The sequence below is a fragment of the Amblyomma americanum genome, chromosome 1 (assembly GCF_052857255.1).
Source record: "Amblyomma americanum isolate KBUSLIRL-KWMA chromosome 1, ASM5285725v1, whole genome shotgun sequence".
In the NCBI taxonomy this organism is placed as follows: Eukaryota; Metazoa; Arthropoda; class Arachnida; order Ixodida; family Ixodidae; genus Amblyomma; species Amblyomma americanum.
Window position 1 is genome coordinate 171,231,711 of NC_135497.1, and position 27,619 is coordinate 171,259,329.

The window sequence follows — 27,619 nt, forward strand, 5'->3', positions numbered from 1 at the left end:
TCTATAATTTGGATCCGCAGGTTACACATGCTGCCTCACTAACTTTTGCCGATTGTGCACCGATACTGAGCGCGGGAAAAAATAGTCTTAAGGTGTCACATCAAACTTTTCCAGCTTGGCGGATGATAGCCTTACCTGTTCATGCGCCCTTATGCGCAAGTAAAAGAAAACATTTTTTGCCTTATTACGCTTTAGAAAACAATACCTCTCTCAGCAAGGGGCCTCAGCACTTGGTGCATGAGAAAGCTCCCAGCGCTCGAGAAAAACCCGGCAGATCCATTTAACACGCTACTTGGGAACTCTATCCTCTGTAAACACAACGCAATAAGGTTGATAAGCCCACTAAGGCACGAAATGATATCATGCGCAATGTTCAAAGACGACGACAAGGAATCTTTAGCCAAACAGTGATAAAAAAAGCTGGAAACAAAAAAAGAAACGCTGTACCTGGAATGCATGTTTTGAGTGCATTTTCGACTGCATAGAAGCCGTTTTGCTGCGTTTGACTTCCAACACTTCGGAGCCCGCGAAAACAGGAGCAACGATAACACAGACATCTCTAGTTGACGCGGCGGCCCTTTGCCACGGCGTTTCACTTTTTTCCGGTTTTCGCTCGCTCTACGGGCGCCTGTTTTGATGCCTACGCATTCCGCACCAGCGCCCGCAATAAACGCGCCGCTAAAGCCGCCCAGGCAGCCGCCGGGCTTTCCACTCACGTTCGAGCTGCAGGCGGAGGGAGGAGCTGGGAGACGCCACAAGTTCAGAGTTGAAAGCCTGGCAAGTGAGCCGGGCTTCGTGGTGCCATCTTTGGAGCTTGTCCAACGTCGCCCAGCTACGCGTGACGCCGTCGCGGGCGTCTGACGAGCCTTCCGTGGCCTCAAGAGGCGTCGGCTGCGACCCGCCCGAAAGCGAGAGACTCCACCGCAGGCTCGGCCGCGGCTTGCCTGCATCGAAATGAGTGAAAGTCGCGCACGGAATTCTCAAACGGTTGTCTGCAAGAATGGTGCTCCAACGAAGCCGCTCGAGAATTCCGGCCCATTGAGACGCGCCCGCCCAAGGGCTTGGAATTCGAGCGCGCCCCCCGCCGCCAAACTGCCCACGGCGGCAGCGCACGCCGCTCCGCGTCGTCTCGCGGCACCTGCGACTGCTTGATCGGTATTTTTTCGGGAGTTTCATCGGTTTACTTTATCGTGTTTTAAGCGCACGGTACTGTGCGAGGGCGTCTAACTATACGCTGCTATAGCTGCCAGACTCCAACTTTGCCAATTTGAATTCGGCCAGAGTGTGGCGTCGACGCGCGTTTGTAAGGCGCGCACGATGGCGCGTCTGTATACAGGGCTGTTGAAAAGTCTGAGTGTGTCTAATAAAGACGGGCGAAGCAAAGAACCATATCTGTGTTTGGCTAAAATGCCTCCAAGTGCAGAGGCACCGAGTGCTGGCTGTGACCTCCACCTGCCTTCAGGAACTGTGTGGAATCACGATTTTCTTTTTTTTTCTTTTAAGACTGCGTCACCACATAGGTGCCCATGCAGAGAGCCTAGTGTAGGATGGGCAAGGTACGTTTTATGCCACCTCGCAAGTTATCCAACAATGTTTACGCCTCCAAAATATAAGCCAATGAGCATACAGCTTTGAGCGTGTGGTCTAATAGACCTATCTGTCCGGCGTCATCAAGATGTTTCGCCCTCTACAGTCGTAGGAAACTGGTGGCGGCGAGATGTGTGGGAGAAGGAAGGGAACCTCTCTGATGCTGCATATTACGTCGGCACTGAGAAAATCATACCTTAATATATAAATTACTGCGAACCCTCTGCACGAATCCTAACTCCATCAGCAAAAAATACTCGCTTAGCCAAAAAAATCACGCTCCTTAAGTTTGAGAATATTGGGTAGCTTAGGAATGATGAAATAGTATATTGGCCCTGTAAGGCCAACTTGCATGTCTCTCATGCTAATAAAACACATTTGGAATTGCCACCGAAATTCAAGACCATCGCCTACCGAGGTCTGCGCCATACGGAGTCCTCCTGTATGATCCACTGAGGTCTGTTGTGATTATAGCTTGCCCCCTTCCAATTCGACACAGCACATGCAGCATGAAATAAGCAGAAGAGAGGCATGGCGGGGGCAGCGCTCTATCTTGGGTTGAATGACAACTTCTGAGCTGAAAATCTGTCACTGCATGTGTAGCGTCTGTCAGATATGCGCAGCTCACGAGGCTACCAAGTCTTCAAAACAGTGTGACGCGGTTTACATCTTCGGCGTTTTAAATCCCTCGAAAGTGATCGGAGCTCATTGCCGTCAAACCTCCGAAGCTTAGGTCTTCCAGGGAGGCTAAAGAATCTCACTACACTGCTCAGGAGCAAACCCCCTGGGAAGGATAATTTTGCAAATGCTGCGACGTCACAATATTTAATTTAACCGCCGGCGAGTTCCTCGAATATCCGAGGTCTGCCAGCGCAGCTGGCACATATGATTAGTGCCGCGGCAGTGGATGGGCTAAGTCATTTCCTTCATTTTTTTTCTTAATGGAGCAGCATTTCTGGGGCGCATCCAGTCTTTCACGCTACTTCGTGGCATGTCTGCGCCGTGTTTGCGTCGCGCAGAGTACGTGACTGCGCTCGCCTGGACGCTTTCACAGAACAAGCAACGCCAGGTATAGCGACGCGTGATGCAGATACTCATCAGAAACCCCCAACCGGTTAGTGCGACGGTGACAGCGATGTTTTCTTTTGGTGTTTAACAAAGATTCTGCCGGCACCCCTTGCATACTGATTGGATGTTGTCATACCAGTATAATGGGCGACAACCCGCGATGGTTGATGGACATCCACAATGAGATTTTTTATTCGATCTTGTAGAAGATGTCAGGTGTCCCGACAACTCCATATCTAACGGTGAATGCATGTGCTTTCCTGGTACAGAAATTCCAGGAATATGGAACCCTCTATAACGTAAAAAAAATAGTGAACAAAGGCCGTGGGAGAGCTTCAGCCGGCTAGCCAACATTTCGAGAAGAGGACTTGTCGCCCAGAAGAAGACAAGCCTATACTTGCCGAAATGATGGCTAGCAGTCTAAGGCTCCTCCTCAACACTTGGTCGTTTTGTTGTTTGTTGTGTTTTCAGAGGTCAATGACAAATCACTAGTATGGATGCATTACGGGCTTATTGTTGCTTTGGTAGTAGTATGCAAGGTTAAATATCCCTTAAGCGGCACATACGGCTACAATGGACACTGTAGTGGATGGCGCCTGATGAATGTAGACCATATGGTGTTCCCTAACGTTCCCTTACATCGTAAAGTACACGGGCATATTCGCATTTCCATTGCATGAAAATGTGCCGCCACGGCCAGGATTCGATCCCCTTACCCTGGGATCAGCAGCCAAAAGTAAAGGCCAGTGAGTCACCGCGACAGGTCGTTCATTGTTGCATACATGCACGGTGTTCTGAATGGATGTTTGATCAAACTGGGTGTATCGTAATGAAATGATTTAATATTTAAACAGCGCGTGAATAAGATGCTTCGCACCGTAAAAACCTGTGAGCGTAATCGAATACATCACAAAGCCAAATATGTTCACATCGCAATATGAAAACTTTTTATTGCCCTCAGGGCATTTTGTATAGTGGTGTCATCGTGAAGCTTTGAAGTACAGTTGAAAAGCCGTTAGTGCTGCCATCCCACACGGAGCGGAATCTTGCTGTGCAGTTGCATAAGCAAAAAAAAAAAATCGTTTGTCATTAACTTCTTTTGCAAGTTCGAAGACGTGCGGAAAATTGATTTTTTTTCTTTTGTATAATGCATGTGATTCAAGAATTAAAGGGACTATGCAATGAATTTAAAGTCGCTTGTAAATGTTTTCAATGCTTATAAATGATGCTAATGAGCATTTACACTAAGTATGAGTCTTCGGAACTGAGCCGGCAATTTATTATGAATTTTTAAAAACCGTGTATTTTTTAATTCTCGGGCCGAATGGTGTGCTCGTAGTGACCGATTTTGAAACTAAAATCGTGAAAAAAGACGTCATTATACCCATGACGTCAGCAGGCCACCACACGCTGTGATTGGCTGGAGCCACGGCAGCCACGACGTCACGGGCACACTTCCGGTAGCAGCGAATGTCGTCTGCTCGTGCCGCCGCGCGAGCCCCTCGGGCAAGCGCGAGCCAGGTCACTGCCTTTGCGCATATGGTTTCAATTTACCTCTGCCGCCTCTTTCTGTCGGGAGTTGCGGGGCCACCCGCAGTGTCTTTTTCGTCCGCAACAACAGACGACAAGCGAAAGAACCCGAAGCGCACCGCAATCCAGAAACGCGAAGAGAGACCGCGGAGACGCTGCCGATGCTGCTGATGGGGCGCTGGGTGCGACAACCGGAAGTTGCAAACCGAATGTCAGCGGATGACGTGTTCATAGGCGGGGCACAGTCCCGGACCTGTTTTCTTTATTTTTTTTTTGGTGCCCGGCGTGTACGAGTTGAGGGGGGAGAGGAGGAGCGTAATTTTTAATCGTCTATATCTTGGTTGTTATTGATACTAGCTCAAAAATTCTTGCACTGGGGTGACGAGTGATCGAAGGCCAATCTCTCGTCTGTTTTATGCAATCTCAAATATTTATTGCATAGTCCCTTTAAGCTTCCTGGCAGTGCGAAATTGAGGGCCAGACTAACGCGTGAGATAAATTTAAGCAACGTGTTTAGCGGTGACTAGGCTTAAGTTAATTTTAGTTACACCTAATAGTGAAAGACGGGCCATAGTAACACATAATACGCTGGCATTCTGTGAGGGACAGCAACAGCCAAGGGGTTCGCTCAAAGCTGCTGATCGTCCAGGCAAGACGGGCGGACAACACCAATATAAGCCGGGGTGGCTGCCCATTTAGATCGTCAAGAGATTGTGCACCGAAAGAGCCCTAAGGAGAATCCTTGTTGTATCGCAACCTGCTGAGAGTGAAAACTTTCTTTGTGAGTCGGTAGTGCTCCCTCTCCGCCATCCCCCTACACAATGGCTATTAAGGCAGCTGGGAGAGAGAGATACCGGCCGAGCTCTTCTTCGGTGTCTGCGGAAGAGGAATGTGTCCCGGGCTTACTTCTCGCATGCGTTCTTAGTGTGCCACGTCTATATTTTAAGAAACGAAGGCAATTGTTGGACCAGCCTTGGTCATTTTAGAGCCGATCGACTGCACTTTGAATATTCTTCGCACTCGTGCTAAGCGGAGCACAGGTTTGGCGGAAACATATTTGTCGGGGCTCGATCATTTCAGAAGAGAATTGCAACATCATCTGCACGCTTTCAACCAGAGATCTGCGGAAAGGGTTTGAGGAAGGCTACCTACGTTTACATTTACGAACTCGAAATCAGCGCTTCAGCTTCCAGACTGTCATTGCTTCCCCTCAAAAAGGTAGTACCTTAGGTCTCCGCAGTCTGCGCAGAAACTGCATACTAGGCGATCATCTATACGTACTCAGTGGGTGCTTACTGTTTTAAGACTCTTGGGAAATGTCACTGAGAGCCTGGCACATAACGCGCTATCTACTGAGCCATCAAAGAAGTTCTTCAAGATGCAAAGCGATCCTTCGAATAAAAAGTGACTAGCCATCTTTGACCTCGGTGGTTTCCATCCAATCAACCCTGTGTGACCAAGGGGACAAAGAAGGCAGAAGGCACGCTGCCACAACGGATTCACACTGGCTATGTTCCGAATCCTGCACGTACCGTCATGATGACAACACAGAGAGGCGGTCCCTCCTGACCTCTCTCAGAGGACAGACGTGGCACATGATTCTCTGGAAGACATCGGATTCCCGCGGGGAAACCCGGGCAGTTCGGAAGAAGGCTTCCCGATTTCTTTTAAAATGCCTTCAGGGCACTGAAGTAGTCTGCACTTGCTGTTTTAGCTGACGCCCTCTGGGTACTTGTGCGAAGGGTAATGAAGGTCTTGGTGAATCTCAGGCAGTATTACGTAATGCTAGTCCTATTAGTAGCTTACAACAACGTCAACAACAGCAGCGTTTGAGAGTTAGTTGTCTGCTCGGCCCAGCCGCTGAATCAAGCCCCCCTACAGTCTCACTAAGCGCATTCAAGCAACGATATTACGAGTACTAATGGGTGTAAAACCGTTCAGTATTTCGACGCTGCGCGGAAATTCCAGTTTGGTCGCTTATTTTTGGCGTGGTGGGGAGTAAATCTATAGCGATGGGACAGCTGTGCTTGCCCACGTGTCAAACGTGACAGGGCTGAACAAAGCCCTCGCTCTTGACCTCATTCATGTACCCAGCCGAAGTGTGCCCGCATGAAGTAGAAAGACTTGCATTGGAGCCCGAACCCCCAAGCTAAAGCGACCTTAAAAACGATAAATCTCGCGCGCGCACGCAGACGCACACACGCACACGCACGCACACGCATACGCACACGCACGCACACGCACGCGCACGCACACGCACGCGCACGCACACGCACGCACGCACACACATGCGCGCGCGCGTGCAATAAGCTATCAGGCCCGTTCTGTTATTATAGAGACCTAACATATATTGTGCTAAGCCCATCTATTTTGTGATGGTACAGATGCTTCCACATTAATTGGAAGCTCTTCATTCCATAAATGTAGTTGACGCAGGCTTACATGTACGCGGGTAGCTAGGTTTATTTGCCAATGCGAATAAACAGGAGACTTCAGTAGGCTTACGCTTCAGGGTTTAAATACTAACATTTCTTCCTATGCATAGGGTGCACAGAACCTGGCGCCATGTACTAGAGGCGCTCTGTCAGTTATAAACAAACATTCGCAAGGAGCGTCAAACCATCCGATTGAAAGTAGTTGCTAAGCTTCTACGGGATAGGAAAAATGTAAAATTCAAATGGTTTATATGTTTCAGGGCGCTAAGCTACATTAAGCAATGGCGTGCGCAGCTCACTTTTAAAGAGTTCAGAAAAATAACACCAAGGACGTGTAAAGGTAAAAACTAAGCTTACACTATAAGGCTGAACAGTGAAAAAAAAAAGGGGGGCGGTTGCAAATTTAACGGACAATAAAATGGCCTGGAAGGTTAAAACAAGTACATTGCATATCATTATTCGATTTGCCTTTACGTCTGACGAAGGGAGTAATAAAAGTCAGTCGTCAAGACCTTCACCAGCGCTTCCGAACTCGTGGCTATAGTCCGCAGTGGCGATGATTTAGAGGTCAGGGCTTCGATTACTTCGTACGGCGGGTGCGTGCGGCCGAGGGTGGAATAAAAAAACGCTTTCATCCATTGAGGTTCTCGTGCATATTGAATAACCTCGGGTGGTTCATATTACGGCGAGAACCACTAGCGCAAAAGCGCATCTCGCACAGAGTGGTCCCCTTCAAGCGCGAAACAGCTTGTGAGCGCGTTCGCATCAATTTTCAGGACCAGACAGGACGCCGCAGCGAATAGTGCCAGTACATATGCAACCGTAGGTACAGATGACTACACTGATTTAGGTGAAGGTTGGTGCAAGCCGAACGTGACAGGTCCATCTTTACGACTACACGGAGTTATGCACGTACGTATGCAAACCGCCTACCTACCACTAAGCTTTTTTTTTTTTTCTGGGATGGTGCTGCACGTTACAGTTCCAGTTTGTTAGACGGCAGTGCTCCCAACTGTGCCCCTGCGCGCACCCCCGCCTTTCCATTCTTTTATTTTCTTTTTTTTATGGGGGGGGGGGGGGAACCCCACGATAGAGGGAACACGTAAAATCGGAAAGAAATTGATAGGCAGCCAGATCATCAGAACGGTTGCTGCCTACGGCGTTTTATCATGTCCAAGCATCCGGAGCACGCTCTGTTTTGGCATTGGAAATTGTTTGCTGTTGTGCGCGTTCATTCATTGATTGTCAAGAGTTGGTCGGCAGCCGAAGGCGGGCTTTGGAAACAGAACGCTCCAGAGGTGACCATTCGCAACAGATGACTTCCTTTTTCATCGACAGCGGGAAAGCTGTTGCAGTGGCGAATGGAGTTCCCAGTCCGTCTTCATATTTCATCTAAGAATAGTTAAATGAACGCTTGCCAGCGGTCGCACCAGCCCACGTACACGAATGTGGTTGCGTACGTTGTGCATCGGTCAGTAGGCGCACGTAAAAAGATGATGACCGTTCACTAAGGCGCTACAAAAATTGTAATAAAACTTTTCATTGAAAGAGATGGAACTTGAGATGCAGGCAACGCTACCCAGTGCTGAACCAGCGCAGCCTCACTGACGTACAGCAAAGACACTGTATTTAATTTTGGTACCCTCAAGTGCCGTGGCATTGCAGAGGTGTAGCGCAGTAATAAACGACGAAAGCTGATAAGAAGCGGCAAAAGTGCAGTTAAAATCATAGTGTTAGAAAATGAAAAGAAATGTAACATGTGTGAGAGAATACAATGTTCTAAGCAGAGAAGGGAATAACGCACCTGAAATAAGAAAAAACTACAAATGTAACGCAGAAAACTGCACATAACAGCGCTAAAAAAAACGAAGAAAATGACGAAGTAAAAGAATCTAACTCGTCCAGCGACATGAAATGAGCCTTATCAGAGGCTGGCGATAGACTGTATAATCAGGTATGCGGACCACGTCTGCGGGAACGTTGCCGCGCTCTTTCAATGTGCGAGGGATGAAAAAATATAAACAAGTGCTCGTGACACAAAAAATGGGTCCACTCTTGTGTCCAGGGTCGAGAGCGATAGGTGGGTGTAGGAATAAGACGTGTGTGCAGTTTCTACTACTTTTCTGCCGTGGATATATATGTGTGTATATATATATATATATATATATATATATATATATATATATATATATATATATATATATATATATATATATATATATATATATATATATATATATATATATATATATATATATATATATATATATATATATATAAATTGAAGAGGAGCTCGCTCCCTAGATTGTTGATAGGGATGGGCAAAAATTCCGTTTTTTCGCAACGCCTACCTCCTTCTGCGGAAGACGCAACCATTTTGCAAAAGGCACACCACCTTCGCGAATGAGGTTCGGTGACCAAGTTATGTTCTCGACTGCGTAAGAGCTCGCCGTGTCATCTGTGTGTGCGTTTATGTTCGAAATGTTCAGAGAACAGGACAGAAGTCTACTACTGACTTATTGACAGAAGAAACAAAATCGAACTAGGTGTCTCAGATGCTGCCTCTTTCTAAAACCCTGTTTCACCTTCCTCTCGGCGCAAATTTTCTTATTTCCCTCGGTGACTAACTTCATGTGCGAATCACATAATACACGCACTTTGCAGCTTCAAGGAAGTCTGAAAAACATCACTTATGGCCTTCGTCGTGACGAAATATATACCACTGCAACTACTCCGCATCAGAAATACATTTTGTGACGCGGACATTTTCTACATATTTTTTTCTTTCTGAAGATCACGAGTAATCAGCAATGAGCCCGAAAGTGCTCCCGAACAAGTGGTGGTCTACAAGCGGAAGGACAGTCGCCATTTGGCTGCTACGGCGCGTTGCGTTGAACCAAGCAATGCCTGTAGCCAGCTTTCGAAAGCGCAGACAAGGAAGCTTATGGCTCCATTTTGAAGATAGGATGGTAAATAATTTACTGCCCCAGGAAGCCTGGCACTGTGCGACAAAGGTGTACTATACTGGCACACGTAAAAGCTGCAGAGTTTTAAAAGCCTTAACACACACACACACACACACACACACACACACACACACACACACACACACACACACACACACACACACACACACACACACACACACACACACACACACACACACGCGCGCGCGCGCACACACACACACACACACACGCGCGCACACACACGCGCACACACACGCGCGCGCGCGCACACACGCGCACACACGCGCACACGCACGCGCACACACGCGCACACGCGCACGCACACGCGCACACGCGCACGCACGCACACGCACACGCACACGCGCACACGCACGCACACACACGCGCACACACGCACACACACGCGCACACACGCGCGCACACGCGCACACACGCGCACACGCGCACACGCGCCCGCACACGCACGCACACACACACACACACACACACACACACACACACACGCACGCACGCACGCACGCACACACACACACACACACACACACACACACACACACACACACACACACACACACACACACACACACACACACACACACACACACACACACACACACACACACACACACACACACACACACACACACACACACAGACAGAGCCCGGGATTTCTTTCTGGCTTATTAACACTACCCTACGTCACGCATATATTTTCCCTAAAATAAGGTGGCCAAGCAGGATTTTCCCGTAGCAACGCACCGAAAACCGGTGAACTATTCCGTATGCGATAGCGGGTAACGCCGTTAGCATGGTCGAACTCTGGCCGCTTGCAAGGTGACCTTTCTACTTTTCGGAAAGTGCTGGCGGGGCAGTCCAGAAAGGGAAACGAAAATCGCTTCCTCTTTCTTCTTTTGCCCCGGTGCATCATTAAGTATCCTTGAAAAGAGGCAAAGTGACCGCGTTAATGGATCTCCTTGAGACCTGGACAGATTGCGGGAAGGTATCTCCTTCACACGAGCTGCACATTAAGGAGCCTCAGGGAAATCATTTTTTTTTTCACATGTCGCTTCCTGCTTTGTCAATTTTCAAGATACACGTGGAGAGAGCATGCTGTTAACAATGTTAATATCGGCGATATCTGCCGGCAATGGAGGCAGTCCTGTACTCTCGCAATTTTGTCGCAGCATTGAATTAAGTAGATATCTTAAGTCGCATTCAAACTGCAAACAAAACATTTAATCAGCCGAAGAATGAAGCATGAACTTTCATGAAGAATATATCTATCTAGTCTGAGAACAGTTCACGCGAAATGGCGTGCGTTAGGAGGGGGACATTTTTGAGTTTATTGACAAACTTCTTAATGCTTATAGCCAGAATCTTTTTTCGAAAAACATTCTGTGTCAAAGCGCTAACTGCAGGATAAAAACAAAATCTCACGTTTCCCTTCTTCACCGCCGAAAAGTCTCAAAGACAGTGCGTCACCTATCAAGTGAGGTGGCGCCCGGTCTTTAGAGATGCTCTAGGCGACCAAGGCTTTCCACAGGAAAGTGATATCGACTATAGCCGCACACAGCTTTGCACTGGAAATGGAAGCACTGAGTAAGATAGTTAAGTTTATTGAATATAACTGCTCTGGATGAAGTTTTTTAATCAAGATAGCAACTACTCTTTAGCATTGGCCCAAGTGCAGCCGTAGGGCTGCGAAGGAAAGCTACACAGGAAAGCTTACACCGATAGCTGTTAGTGCCTCAAATTTCCAGTTCGCAGATTGGAGGTCAAAGAATGGAGCCGAAGGAGCAGTGAAGGATTCTCAAAACAGTCGGTCTGTGTGTGATGCTCTGTGCTTCAGCGACGACCTCACCGGATTACTTTGGCTTGCCGCTCTACACCGCAAGAGGTTTTCCTATTGCCAACCTCACTGATTTTTTTTTTCTGTGCAAATTGTCGCTAACTTTCGCGTTATGTCGCCGTAACCGCGGCGCTAATTTTTTTCACAGTTTCATGGATGTCCATTGGCTGTTATTTCTGTCTTGAATTCCACTGCACAGCGCTCACAGCTATTGCGCTCTCTGCAATGCCTTTAGAAATTGCAGCGTTCTTGGCGACGCTGGCTAATATGAGAAAGGTAATATATATACTTAATATATAATTTGTTGCAAATTACACAACTTCTGCCGCGCAACGATAAAGCAGGGTCTGGAATTGACCAGCAGGAAGAGAAGGTGTTCTCGATAGTATGAGTGTTCTTGTTCCTAAGATGAGTATTTTTGCCTACTTTGTCTAAGGAAAGGTTATCTACACAAAGCACCTAGAAAATTATCCTGACTTTTCCCACTTGCAACCTTTGCACGGAAGAGACCTCTGCTGCAACGTTGGCGTGAATGTAGCTGATGATTCGGCTTTCTTCAGAGATTAAATCAGAATTTCAAGGTGTTGACGTCGTAAGATATAAGAGAGAGCGTCCTTAATTATAAACTAATTAAAGTAAGCTCTCCGTAGAGAAGGCAAGTTAAATTTGTCGTCTTAGCAAGCCGTCTCCGAAAGTTACGGGAAATCGAAAACGAAAATGTACACTTCAGCAATGAGAGCGGTCTAAGTATCACCGACAACAATGTATTCGCGAACTCTTGTAGTGTTTTAGCATGCATTGCCAGGACGGAATTTCAAAAGGTTTGTACAGTTCTCTACACTGTAGATAGAAGCTTCAATGAGCACTGACTGCTTTGACCTCACTGGGGCGAACCAAATTACGCAGGACTCAAGCAAGTTAATGAAATTAGGAATGTGGCATTGTGCGTTGGTCTTACCTCCCACCACTTCGCACAACACCCGCAGCCGCTGTCCTTCCCTCAGCCGGATGCCGCGTGGTGCCTCTGGGTCGAACTTTAGGACAGGATTTCCAGGGCTCTCTGCATGGACATACGCCACGCGCCTCGTATCCAAACCAAACCAAGTGCTAGCTCCATGCGTACAACTAAGATCACAACATATAAGAACTGTAACAACTTTACTAAAATTAAAAAAAACGGTAATCAGAAATTCTTGCAGCATGAAAGCAATTATCGTGCTAAATGGCATTTATAAAATTAAACACGTCCTTGACCGCTACTGATACACAGACCTCCACACGCTTGTTTACAGCGCTCGAACGATGCGCTTGCATGTGCGTTGGCGACTTTTTCCGCTGCCTTATACGCTCAATAAAGCTTTTAAATCACGGGAACTAAACAGCGACCCATAGGAAAGCACACTCACGACAGAAAGGTAATTTGAGCCCTAGGCAACCCGTAAATAACAACAGGACACTACGCAATGCGCCTTTCGCCCGCTTCATACAACTCTGTGGAGTAGTGTACGATTTTGTTAGTTTGACGTTTATCTATTAGTGCATAAAAGCGTAAAGAACTTAACTTCATTCGAGAACGCTACTGGCAAAACACATGGAGGTTGGCAGGCTGTGCAACAATTATCTTGAAAAGCAAGTGAAATTTTGACAAATTACTGAAGAAAATGATTGCACAAAGCCTGACTAAGAAAGTAGGCAAATGTTCGCGTTTCGTTGATTCTTTTGCATCATTCGCGCTATTTCGAGCACTCTGCGTTAAACCATACCTCCTGGTTCCGCATTCTTGATAGAGTACCTCAAAAACCTATTCCTCCCAAAGGTTAGAGGGTAAAAAGATCTTAACCTTAATCCCTTTTCCTTTTTGCCCCCTCACGACGCTCTCATGGCCACTGGGCGCACAAAATCTCTCTTGGCTGTACACATTTTAAGACTTCAGAAGCTTTTTCTTGTTTTTCGTGCGTTGCTGGATGTTTTATACCTATTTTTGGAAATATATTCGAGATTGCGACAAAACTTCTAATACTCATAGCAAGATATATCAACACTGGCCAAGTGGCGCACTTCTGCTAATTACAGAAGAAAGTCATTTTTATACCTAATAAGGCAGAGAGGTAAACTTACTCGTGCGCCATTTCCCGTTGAAAAATGTGCATCTTTAGAGATTATGGGTAAGACTAAACCGTTATCACTCCATCCAATTAGTTATTAGATTATTTGTTCCATTCTTCACTTACTACGATCACTGTAATTTGGTGCTCGGAACATAACTTTCCACCATGATGATGCATAACCAGCGTAAATCGCCAATCGACGCAGCCTGCGGTTTACGGCGGCGCTTATAACAATTAGCAGCAAAAACTGCAGGTCCAATTCTTCACGCCTTCCGGGAGACTGCAGGTACCGACAGGGGACCATAGTACGATTCTGAAGACCCGTTCCGGCATTCTAACCATAACCAGCTGCGCTTTCGCCGAGAATAAAAATCTCGCACTTCTTGCTCACTGATGTTATCGGGTATGTCACCCAGGTTCACGACAACTGCCACGCAAAGAAAGCCACCTACCGACCACGACGAGCTGCACGCGGGACATCCTGTCGGGCGCATGCTGGAAGCGCACGCGACACACGTAGAGTCCGGCGTCCCCCGGCGACACGTCGGCCAGCGACAGGGTGCCGCGCGAGACGGAGAAGTGCAGGCGGTCCTTCCAGGCAGGCGCCATTCGGTGGTCGGCCTGCACCAGGGCCACTCCGGGGGAGCGCCCCACGCTGTACAGGGGCTCGGTGGCAGCCGGGCCACGCGTCCAGGTGATGAGCGACGGCGCCGCCTCCACGCTGGACGCGCCGAAGGAGCCGCCCAGGTCGCACGGCAGCCGAGCCCGGCTCCCAGGCAGCGCAAGCACCTGCTGGGGCTCTGCGTGGCGCCCAGAAAAGAAACAGCCCATGAGTGGGTCTTCCCCTTAGGATCCCGCTAGAACACGTTTAACGTCAACGGAGGCGTACCCTTTTTGCTTATTTATTTCAATACCCTAAAGGCCCAATGCGGGCATTACATAAGGGGGGGGGGGGGGATTCATCAAAGAAAACTTGACAAATATACAACACAGCATATAAACGGCTGAAGACAGAAATAAACAAGTCAAGAAGCCAGGTACAAGTCAATAGGGGGGGGGGGGGGGGGGATGGGGATGGCTAGGAACAGGTACTGAAAAAATGCACATGTAGCAAATCCCACAAAACAAAACAAAAATCGCACCTTCAGAAGTTACAAAACATGGCATCTAACATTTCATGGAACGTTACGGCCGACACGCACAGACTGAAGCAAACGAAAAAAAAACGCACATCATTCTACATTGGAATTTTCTAAGTATGACCAAAGAGCTGTTCGAAATGATGATGTTCCAGCGATAGCCGCAATGCTAGAAGAAAGCAAATTCCACTCTTCAATAGCTAGTGCCTAAGGTGAGTATTTGTGTCGTTCTGTCCGAGCGAAAATGGATTTAGTCTTCTTCATATGACCTACACGAGCCGATGTGTGTGGTGCTGGGAGAAGATGTGAACTTGCAAATAGTGTGTTGCTGTGGTAAATATTATGGAAAAAAGATAAACGGCTGCATTTTCTGCGCATGACCAGAGGCGGGAGATGGGGCGATATTTTCAGTGCTGTTACACTTTGATACCGAGAGTAACGGGAAAGGATGAATCGAGCAGCCTTGTTTTGCACAGATTCCAACATGCTAATAAGATAGCTATAATGAGGGTTCCAGATCACTGACGCGTATTCTATTGCAGACTTGATTAGCATGTTGTATGCGTGTAGTTTTGTGTCCTGGTTGGCTTGGTGTAGTCGGCGTTATAGAAGACCAAGTTTTTTAAAGCTTTGGTAGTGATCAGTTCAAGATGAGAGCTCCAGGATAAATTAGAGCTAAAATTAACACCGAGGTATTTTACCGACACTGCAGTTTCAATGATAGTATTATTAACTGTGTAGGCACTTCGATTGCACAAGTAAACATGTTGATCATTGGAATAACCGAAAGTGGGACTGAGCGCTGAACGGGGGAATGCATTCAGGGCAAACCCTTGGGTTGCAGTAGATTTAATATATGGCAACCATTGCTTACTGACATCCGCAGGAGCATAGCATTGCGTCTACGAAGGAAGCTGCGCAACTTTCGCAAGCTAGATATGGCAGAGTGAGGCCGCGTGCTGTTTTTTCTTCGAAGGTAAGCTTTTAGATGGGAATATATTCGGCCACAACTTTCACTATGCGAATTCTGGGATGGACGTTAGTAATTCTTCCTTTGTAAATCTAAACGTTGCTACTGACGTAAAATAAAGGGAGTATGTAAATAAATGCGCAGTACGGAAGGCTGCTACAGTGCGAGAAAACATGAAGGGCTATTTACCGTCCGAAAAGAAGTAAAATAAAAAAAATGCAGCCAGAGTTATAAAAATCAAGTTTTCCTGAAAATTACAGCAGGTAAAGCGGCACCATTTATTCGAATTTTCAGCGTCAAGAACACATACCGAATTTTTTCTTCCGGTCATTGGGATGGAATTTCAATGAACTTAACAATGTAAATGCGCGCTGTGTGGTTCCGACAATAAAATATATGGCTATAAGCTGAGGAGAATATGGCGGAATTATTGCGATACACTACACGACAGTTCAATGTGCTCAAGAAGTTATCGTCGCAGTTTTTGGCAGTAAGATCGGGATGTTAGGCTCTAGAGTAAGAATTATACGCATAGCTCTGAAAGGCGTGCTTCGTGACTAGATCCAGGGCACTTGTGAATAGAGTCCTTTCTACGTAAGTAGACATAAATGTAACCATGTGTCATATTTCGATTGCTAAAGTAACCTTAAAATATGCATTCGCACAGTACTTTGAAGTGGCTGCCTCATAGAACGGCAGGGTCTGAGCAGTACGTTGCGACTGGTCTTTTTTTTGTAGTTAATGGCATGCTGATGTGATACCCAAACATGCGTTGTAAGTTATTGAGTCAAAAATTTGCACATCATCTGCAAGTGTGAGCCACATGAACAGGCAAAGTATTATTATGCGAAACCAATAATTTACCAGCCCTGTTGTTAAAGTCACGAGTGCTTTATAAGTCACCAGCTAAATCATGTAAAATACATTCAACTATTTCTACACACAATTCTCGCCGGCCTGAGATAAAAGTTCAATGCACAGCTCAGATTGTGGGCAGAATGAAAGGCCAAGACGTAACACTGCCCTCAGAGGCCATGACAGCGCAGAACAGAGCTGTTTTAGGCGACAGCACTACTTCACGAGGTAAAAGCGGCTCATCGAGTTGGTGCGAAGCTTGACCGCTCTCGCACTGCGCATCGTACAGCGACGTCTTCATCATCTTTCTGCGGCGCGAAAAAACAAGATCAATCAAAGGAAAGCATGCCATGATGGAAAGCGAGCCGGGTCTCTCTAACACATCGGAGGGCGAGTTGCGCCAACTAAGCCGCACTGATGCACAGGAAGAAAGAAGACGGGGTCAACGTGAGTCCAAACATCCCGACGACGTGGCTGAACGCAGCGAATAAACGACGGAAGCTTCAGGCCGCGTTAGCGGCAGAAACACCACAACAGCGAGTTGTTCGCATTGAGGAATAGTGAAATCTAAAACGGCCAAGAAAAGAGTTACTCCGTGAACAGCGCCACCAACGCCTCAACGCGGAACTAAACGAACGCCAGGCAAACTCTGAAATGTGGCAGAACGCACGCTCTGTCTCCGTATACCCTTTATGCAGATACGTCGATTGCTGCACTCGAGCCACGGACAAATCGCAATAAAAAGACCGATCGCCAACGTTCCGCTGGACACTGGCGAGATGCTGAAGACTCGGCCTCGCAATTTGGATAACCAAGCTAAACAGTGCTTTCGCATGTCTAACGCGGTTGGACCTTAGTTGAAAGCCTGCAAATTTTTTAAACACGGCGCGGCGAACGTGAGACATCCAACGCTTTGCTACTTGCCTATTCAAGCTACTGGAAACCCGAAGTAGGCTCTTGGGCTGTAAACCTTTTAAAGTAACCAAGGCAAAGTGGCGGCCAGTAACGTAGACTGATATGCAGGGTGTTTCACAGTAGACTACACAATTGTTAAAAATAGGCCTTTTGAGTTAGAAGAGCGTTTCTTGCGGCATAGCATCGTCATCGGTGTAGTACGGTGCCATGAAAGAGCAGCACGCGATAAAACAGCATGCGTCAAAACAGCGCACAAAAAACAGCACAGCGTGCTGTTTTGAGGCGTGCTGTTTATTTCGTGTGCTGTTTTCTCGCCATGCTGTTTTTTTCCCTGTGCCATTTTGTCGCTGTGTCGTATTTTTCCTGTGCAGTTTGTTCTGTGCTGTTTTTGTGCGCTGTTTTGACGCATGCTGTTTGGACGTGTGCTGTTCTTTCGTGTCCCCGCGTAGTACATCAGAATACAGCTAAGAAGTGCTAACTAGCAGTCTGGTTAGCTAAAAATGAATAGTTAAGTTTTTAACAATTAATGTTAGGTTCCTTAATCATTCAGAGGCGGGTAGCCCACCATAAGTGATATCCATATCAGTTTTTAGAATTTCTAAAACGCGCTTACCCTCCGCGCTCTGGCCCAACAGATTTTTGGCTACATTGCGCCAAAATACATGCGCTTTTGAGAAGCTTGATGGCAAAGCAACCTCTCCAGTGCACGTAATTTATCGAAATAGCGAAAATTTGTTGGTCCACAGCGCCGTGGGTAATAATAATAATAATAATTGGTTTTTTGGGGAAAGGAAATGGCGCATTATCTGTCTCATATATCGTTGGACACCTGAACCGCGCCGTAAGGGAAGGGATAAAGGAGGGAATCGTGTTTTCGAGATTCTAAAAAACTTATGTCGATATCAATTACGGTGGGCTACATGGCTCTCAATGGTTAAGGAGCCCAAAAGCAATAGCTAAAAAGTTAACTATTCATTTGAAGTAACCAGTCAGCTAGTTAGCACGTCTTCGCTGTATTCTAATGCACTACACCACTGACACCGCTATGCCGAAAAAAGCGCTCTTCTAACTCAAAATGCCTATTTTTAAAACTGTGGAAAGTATTAGGCGAAACACCCTGTATAGACCTGGTGTGAGAGGTACTAATTGGCGTATGATTTAAGTCCTGAGCCTTATTTTGGAGACGGGTGTTCTAAAGCGCTGCTAAAAGATTTTTGTTTGTTAAGTGGTCACCCTGAAGAGGATTTCGGACAATAGGATACAATGTTCCGAATTAACAGTTTCAATGCGAAGAATTCTTTCTACCTCATAACACTATGTAGGACACTGGTAGCAGCCTACCGCTAGGAATCGCAAAGTATGAAGGAGGACCTTTCGCAGAGTTACGCTTCAAAAAGAAGACAGGGAAGAAAAATCGCATTCCTTAAACGACCTATACATACCTTTCTGCTCTTTCAATGCCCATCCAGATGTGCCAAATGCTACGTTAAGTCATCGAGCACTCGGCCACGATCAAAGCTTTAGCTTTTAAGCGCTGACAGCAAAACCGTGTACCAACGTGATGCTCAGAATAGTTCGTAGGTCTAACCAAACCTAGGCAACGTTGCTCACTTTGCGGCCAATAGCACTATGACGTGCGGCGAACATTTCCAGAATAATTGGTCTAAAACAGCTCAGGTCATGTATGTAGGTGTGCGAACTACAAAGCATTCTCACGAACCACTATATTCTGTACACAGCTGACCTCAAAAACGCTATTATAACGAATGAAACGACGAGTCATAAAGGTTCTTTTTAAATTGTTCGAGCAGTATTGTACGTTGCGCCTGCTTCGGTGTTAGTACACTGTACCGAAGTCAGAAAGTTGCCATGTTCTAGTCGGGAAAAACTGTTTAAACGCCAGTCATTTGAAATCTAAAACCACAGGAAAATGTTTATTTCCTCATATACATCGATGTCATACGCATGGTCTGCAATTTGAAGGGTAGAAACCATTCCGCCAAAAACGTTGTTTCCTCAGCATAAGCTTCCTACTTACTGAGCTAGCTGTGCACAGAAGTAGCGGGGCTGGACATGCAAGCCAGGATAGGTCTTGCCGAAAATAGAAGATGCAGAGCGCTAGTGCTTATGTGCCGAGTTTCCTGAACTGTTTTCTGCACAGGTTTTTCATATAACGGTGCTGCACATAAATAGTCCCAAAGTAAGTCAGGAGCGACCAATTTTATTTGCAATACCTCGAAAAGCAAAATACGAAAATAAAAACAATCAAGAAGGGTTCTTTTTGCTCTGCCTATCGAACAAGCAACAAGTCAGTGGAATTTGCGACAGCATGCGGCATGCGCGATGTCCGAAATACATCGCAGCTTATGCAAGGACTCACATCATCATGCATTCCCGCAGGCAACCTTATTTCGAGCATCAGCGAAGAACATTCTAGGTAAACATACGCGGAAACTTCCACTCTCTCAAACTCACTTTGTCGAAGGTTTTCTGGGAATGTACGCATTGGACCAGAAGAAAACTGAAAGTTCCACGGATGGCAAAATTATATATTTCGTTCAAAGAATTGCAACCACGGGCGGCAGGAACTTCTGCCGGGATAAAAAGGAAAGAAGAAACGAACGTAATCTATTCATAAGAGATCATAAAGGTGATGGAAAAATTATGACTGCAGTAGCAGCAACCCTGCCCTCACCCATCAGGAAAATCTTTTATATTCCATTTTCATGAAATTTTCAGCACTTTGTGCTGCTGGTCTACTTCCCCCCCCCCCCCTCGCGGTGTCCAAGAAATCACATGTTCTGTGATTAGCTGCTTCCCTAGTATATAAAGTTTGGATTGCCTTACGTTCATCCAGTTTCTTGGATGTCGCATGTCAGGGACGAGCTGTGAGCAACGATTAGTCACTTTAAAGAACGCTCTAGTTTCAGACCTATCCCTGATTATTATCTGCGCGTTCATGACGCCCTTGCACTCGTCCAATGCTTGCCGGCACCGTCCCTCGAGCGTCTAATGTTGACCTTTTTCTCCGTTATCTTCGCTGTTCAGAGCGGTACCATCCGAAACAACGCGGGATCCAAGTTAAGTGAGCATTTCTTTTATTAAAAGTATTCTGAGCTTTTATTGTTTTCACGGGGACCGAATCAACAAAATTCGTCCACTTCTTAAACATTTACGATCGCCTCGTCCTTTCAAGACTGAACATATTTTCAAGACTGAGAATATATGCTACTTGAATACGATTCCAAAGGGTAAGTAAACCAGGAGGTGCGGAAAATGGGAAAAATATTGCTCCAAGATCACTTAAGCGCCATCTGTTTGGTTATTGTGATTATATATTTTGCCTGCCCCGATGCATAGACTGCAGTGACGATTTATTAGATAGATAAAGAGGAGGAGGGAAAGGCAGGGATGTTAACCAGAAAGGGGTTCCGGTTGGCTACCCTGCACTGGGGAAGAGGGATTAGGGGACTAAAAGTAGAAAGTGAGAAGGGAAAAAAGGCATAACACACACACGCACAACGCTGTCACAATTTGTCACTCAATCCAGTCGCACTCAAGTAGGCAAAGAGTGCCTTGTATGCCTTGAGGGCAGTCGACTGCTGTGGCCACGGACCGAGGATCTTTTGCTCTGTTAATGGGCGAGGATCGGTCCAGGGCGCAACACAGTGTATGTCTTGCACTCGCAAATGCAGGGCACTCACAGAGAAGATGAGTGATGGTCTCCTCACAACCACAGCTCTCACAGGCAGGGCTGTCGGCCATCCCCATCCAGAAAGCATAGTAATTGGTAAATGCAACACCGATCCATAAACGGCATAACAATGTTGCGTCGCGAAGTTCTAAGTTACGTGAAAGACGAAGGCGCAGTTCAGGGTCCAGTGCCTTGAGGCGGAGGTTGCAAAACTCTCCCGTGTTCCACGCTGAAAGTGTGAGCTCCAGCGCCAAAGGGCGAAGCCCACACGCAGCGTCAGGCCTCGATATTGGGATCCTCACTGGAAGTCCGTCGTTGTGAGCAGAACGCGCTGCCGCATCGGCCTGGTGATTACCGTTAATACCACAGTGTCCTGGCAGCCATTGAAAAATGATGTCATGACCTTTGGAAACGGTGCCGTGGTAAAGTAGACGGATCTCAGCAACAAGTTGCTCCTGCGACCCGCGGCGTAGCGCAGCTTGCAGGGCTTGAAGGGCTGCTTTAGAGTCGGTGAAAACCGTCCAGTCATGTGGAGGTTCTTGACTGATGAACTCTACCGCAGCCCGTAAGGCTGCGAGTTCCGCACCAGTTGAAGATGTTGGATAGGTCGTCTTTACTTTCATGAAGATGGATCTGGCCTGTATCACCACCGACCCCGCAGAACTGGTCGAGTGAACTGATCCATCTGTGTAAATATGTATGCGGTGACTGTGTTAAGAATGCAGGTGATTCAATGTCAGTTGTTTGAGAGCGGGGAGTGATACACCAGCTTTCTTTGTAATGCCAGGAATATAGAGGTGAACCCGAGGTTCATGAAGACTCTATAAGGGTGAGCTCGGTCTTGACGCAGGGGTGAACTGCGATGGAAGATATGCGCGATGGGCTTCAATGACTTTGGCGAATGCAGTACGCGGCCTAATTATTGGGAGTGTTGTGAGGTGATGACAGGGAACCTGTGTGAGGTGCCGAATATGTGTTCTCATGGTGTCAACAGCAATATATGTATTAACAGGATGTTCCCGGGCAACAAGACGATTTATTTCAAGCTTTTTTCAGGGGCAGCTGAAAGCATGGAGTCCCCGCACCACATAGGAACAGCCTTCCACGCATACGCTTTCTCTGCGCGCAATGACTGCCGTGGCTCCCCCAGAAATCGCCGCAAGATCGGGCATAATTGAGGAAATCCGAGAACTTCTAGAAATACCCGGAGAGGGCGTTTGAGAAGTCCGCAGTATTAGGCGTTTTTAGCCCTGATGCCCTACATTCCGCCCCCTTAGGCGAAAAAGAAGCACAACGAGACTCGAGGCCACGGCGCTCGAGAAGGGCTCCCGCATTCTGCTTCACTTGCGCACCGCGCTATCGCCCAGTCGAGCGGGGCAAGCCGGCAACCACAGGGACCACGCCGACGCAGCCCCAGCCGAGTGCTCGAGGAGCAGCGTGGAGAGCCGGCGTGTTGTTGGGCGCCGGATAGCAGCGCCGACACTCCGTGCTGTTGCGGGCTGTCTCGGCGCATTGGGAGGCGCTCACAAGCTGAGAGATGAAACTCTCTCTTGCATCTGACAACATGTGGGTTCGGCAACAAGATAGGGGACAAGACCTGGCTCTCTTGGGTTGGCGGTTTCCGCGAGAATGCAGCTAACGCCGCGTCGAAAAAGATCGACGACGTACGAGTTCACAGCATTCGCTTGCTTAAGCTAAGGATCACGTCAGGCGAAGTAGGCAATTTGAAAGGAATACAGGATTGTTAGGGGTGTAAAGAGGTAATTCCTTTCTAAACTCACAAACAAATTAAGATTGAATTGAAGTCCGGTTTTTAGGAAATATAAACGAATAAATAATAAGAGGACTTAATACTAATAACAGTATAATAAAAATAATTGTTTACTTTGGTCCATGCAAAACAAAAACCGAGGACGTACAAGCTAAAGGTGTTAAAAAACATCTGACGAACGCCTGTCGTCCTGGACGATAGCAGTGAACAATAAGAAGCAAGATTTTTGCACTTTTGCTCAGAAGAGCTCTGCCGGCAGAAAAAAGTGAAACATTGAAGACAACTGAAAACCAACACACACGTATATGAATCGGGGCAAGTAGTAGAGCTAAAGGGCAGACAACAAATTTAAGAAAGCGCAGAGGTGGGCTTTGTTGAGTTCATCTGGAAAGCCAGCACAGCGTCAACTTCTGTTAAGGGTCATCTTTCTAAAGTAATGCAGAGGGCAGACAAAGACCAGACATAAAGTGGATTTCCTGAAAAAAAAACTTCTGCAGTTATGGGCAAAAAGCACCGCGGGTCCCGGTTGGTTCATTTAAGGCGCAACAATGCGAAGTTACAGAAAGAATTTATATTTCTCATGAATACGGTGACCGCATACCCAATTGTAGGTTTATAGCATAAGTTCTTCCACCCTCGTGGAAGCTGAACTGAGGTAGCAACTGATGAATTGAATGACATGAGAACCACGATCAGGATGTTAGGAGCGATGCTGCCCGAACGCAGTTTTACTTGCCATTGCAAAAAAAAAAAAGAGCTGGGAACTTTTTTATCTGATCTGAAAATTTTTAAGCTCGTTTTTTTGTGTAGGGACAAGAAGTTGTGAGAAAGCACCTATTTCCGAATTTCTCTAATTTGTGCGCCGTGGTATACACTCTCAGCAGAGAAGTTCGTGACCTTGCGCAAGAACTTGCCATTCATTTATGTCAAGCAATAACAGGAAACACGCAAGCAATAACGCAAGCAATAACGCAAGCAATAACAGGTTTTGCCTCTGGAGGCGTCGCAGTTCGCCTCCTGTCGTGTGCGTAACAAGAAAAAAGGTTTGGTACAGCAAAAATGCGCGCCTCGAGCCCTCGCCGTGACACTGCCTGTCTTTGGACGGCCCTGTTCAGTGACGATGACTGCCAGTACAATCATTCTGGCACCTCAGTTTGCGCAATGTTCAGCCATCATCGTCGTCTGTTAGCAGCTGTGCGCAGCGTGCCCGTCAACAGACTCACCGTGTCACCGTCTGCGGCCTAATGAGCTTTTCTGCGAACCATTCAGTAAAAGAAGTACAACTGCTTTCGGGAGAAAATTGAGGCGGGAACCACGGGAAACGAACATTGAACCCGCGTTGCAAAAGCGCGGCTCACTCCGAGGGCCTCTCCCACTTATGCCGGCACATTCTTTGTCTTTACTATGGTCGTGTATGAAAGCACATGTTAACATCGTGATGAGGAGACGGCTGTGCGTTCTCTCGGGAAGTGGTTACGCTTTGGTCGTTAAAAGAAATCTCGATTGAGCTCTCTTCTGCGGTAATGAGCATGAGTACGGAGTCAACGTTGCAGTCCGGCAGACGCCAATATTGTGCGAAGCGCCACTTCTACTTGGACACCTCTGCTTTTCGTGCGTGGGTAACAGCTCGCAAATCCCAATGTTCAGCGACGCGCAGTGCTGACCTTGCAAAAAATCTTCGCCGTGGACAAATAGCGGAGGTAAAATGTAAAATAAAAGACAGAAATCTAACATGTACTACAGGCCTAAAGCTAGCAACTCCTCAATAGTGGATAATCTCTTTTGTCTCGTTTACACCAGCATACAGCACACGTGTGCATGTCTATATGCACACTTATGTGCATGGCACCCTTAGGAATTCAGTAGCGCTCTCTATTTTATATTCTTCAGAAAATCTACTACCACTTTTCGATGTGTGCGGACATGCAGAAGAACGGGCTTTGAAAAAGAGACGCACGCAGGTGAGCACTGGGTATGTTTCGCATGTTTCACATTAAACAGCTTTTATCCAAAACATTTCCTCGCCAAAACACACGATCCACATAATGAAAAACTCCCTACACTAGTAGCCCCAAACGAGCCCGGTAACATGGCCCGAGACAAAATCGCAACGAAAAATGGCTCAAGCACTCTTAACTAATACTGCGCATGCGTGAATGCATATGGCAGCCGCGTCTGTTCGCGTGTATTTATTACAAAATTTGTGTCAAAAACCATCGGCACCAAACACCAAAGTTAATTCATTTGACGTTACCAGCTTCATTCCTTTTTTTTTCTTTTCTCTTCTCCGTTGTCCCTCGCTCTGTGTAAATGCATTTGTTTAGCATTTTGAGTTTTCCACCTGTTTCAAAGCACTGTGCACACATAAGTTGAAAAAGCAAACAAATGTGCATGAATAAGCGCTTCAACTGATTTTTAGGAAACCGCAGGGCTCAGCCTCCCATGGAGGCTTCTTAAGCTCTGTAATCTATAGCCGCAGCTTAAATCAAGACTTGCGGCCTTGCATTAAGGCCCGCCGTTCCGCTTCCTATGAGAAATCCTACGCTTTTAGCAGTGCTGCCTCACGATCCTTGTTCTAATAATTGCCGCTTTACATAAGGGAATAAAGGCCAGCCTCATAGAGGAGATTTGCGGATGATGAAGTGCACAATTATGAAAAAAGAACCAAAAAATAGTTACTTCCACATAAGATAAGAACAACCAACCATGACCTCTCTTTAACAAGTTTGGGCGATAACTGGACGACGATAACAAGGAAAGACAACTTTGTTTTTGAAACCAAATGCCTCGTGCTTCCTTCGATAATGACGCTGAACGTTCATGTTGAACGACAAATTTGCTTCTTCCCTACTAACCTCTAATCGCGTAACGGCTCAAAGCAGTGATATTGCGTTATACAAAGAATGGTCGCATTCTGCAATATTCAGTATGCTTCTACAATATTTACTTCAAAAATGACTAAGGAAAACAAACTTATGGGTACGCGACCCCTGAAGATCCTAGTATTTGGTTCGGAAATCGGTCATCGATTGAAGCAGTCATTAAAAAGGACCAATGCCCATCTAACACAGAGTTGCCTCAAATTCAAAATCCCCGCTTCAAAGTGGGCAATCGAACCCTATACCGTTTTAAGAAAGCACGCTTTTGGTGATCTTTACAGCACCACAGGTGCCTTCTGCCTACTGTAGAAGACGTGATAGCCTTTGACACCTTTACGTCTTCTCTGCCTGTTCCATCAGCTTAAGCTGTAGCGAAAGCCCTTGTATTTCTCCGTAAGGTTCATAGTTTCTTTGCGCCGTTTTTTTTCTTTCTGGAGCGGCTAACATCACAGTCGCTTTTGCGTTGTCTACTCGATGCATTCTTTTAAAAGAGGATTCCTAATCTCGCTTAGGAACTGGCGCCAAGGCCCATTTCCTCGTGGTTCTTTACTTTGTTCCCCGTTGGCCCTGAACTGAATGCAGTGCACTAGTTTGTTTTCCTGTTTTACTAAGCGGCTTGTCCGCTTACTAGAACAGTAAGATATGGCAGAGACCTTTGCCCTGCAGTGGGCATAGTCAGGCTGATGATGATGCTGAGACAGCATCACTTTAAGACGTTGACCGCAAAAAGTTTTTTCACCCGTTTTAATCTTTCCAACAGCGACACCAACCACTGTAAAAAGCACTAAGGAATCAATAAGTATCAAAGTTGGTTTATGCTTCACTAAATACTTCCGCCGCTTCGTCCACGTCTGCTTGCGCTCGTTCCTTTCTGTGTTCTCCTTGTAACCTTTCTCCTACAACCAGCGTGAAGGATGTCCAGCATGTGCGACAGCTCAGCTCTGAAGCAGGTTTCGCTGTACTTCATTCCTCGTAGGCGTGTCGTGGTTGGTTTCGATGGGCATAAGTTTCGTCAGATGTATACATGATGATTACTTGAATTGCTTTTTCCACCACGTTTGCGTCATCCAACAACACCCGCGCAGTACTAAGGGTTTAACGATTCATTTAGCCTTTGCGCAGCAAGCAAGGCTAAATTTAAAGAAGGTATGGCAGATGAAGATGGAATATCATCCTACCGTCGACAAAAAAACAACTGAAAAGCTGCTCTTCTCTCTGATTTTGTTTTGATATTTTCGCAGTGTTTTCAAGAGTTCGACAAAATTGAAGCATATGCGAGAGCAGGACAGATTAGAGATTAATAAATTACGACGTTCCTTTGCACTGTTCTCTGTTTAAGCGCGAGCTCGCCCCCTCATAAATTAGTAATTCTGTGCCATGTGAGCCGTAGGCAGCACAATCCTCTTAGTTGTGTAGCCGTTTTGAAATTATGGGTTTTGACTATGAAAGGTTGTATTTAAGGATTGTATCTGTGCACAAGGATTGTTGCATGTAAGGATTTTTTAAGGGCCGGTTGTATTTAAGACACTTCTGCTGAAGGCTGAATGAAGCGATGAATTGGTAACTGAGAATGAAGACGTGAAGCTGATGAGATTCTTCTAAAAGACATTAAAATGATTTTTGCTGCAATTTATACTGATCTGTTTGGTATTGATGCTGGAGCAAGACACAATGAAGGACCCATTGAAGATGTGGAGATCGTCGCGTGTATTAAATATGCGGTACAAGAAGCATTCATCGTCATAGAGACTGATCTTAAACCTTGAGCGTAATCATGACGTTACGTCGTTTATGGAAGAATAGCCAGAACTGAAGTGTACAAACTGGGGCAGGCATTCCAGAGGATCACA

The 27,619-nt window shown here is 46.5% G+C and overlaps 1 protein-coding gene across 1 annotated transcript in view; it reads right to left on the minus strand.

Annotated features, from left to right (window-relative positions):
* LOC144114183 (protein turtle homolog A-like) overlaps window positions 1-27,619 on the minus strand; it is a 398,561-nt gene that overhangs the window by 111,839 nt on the left and 259,103 nt on the right. The window contains exons 2-4 of the mRNA XM_077647762.1: window positions 13,999-14,346; window positions 12,397-12,498; window positions 717-944 (exon numbers count right to left, since the gene is read on the minus strand). Coding sequence (XP_077503888.1) covers window positions 717-944; window positions 12,397-12,498; window positions 13,999-14,346 — 678 coding nt within the window. The remainder of the gene's footprint in view (window positions 1-716; window positions 945-12,396; window positions 12,499-13,998; window positions 14,347-27,619) is intronic.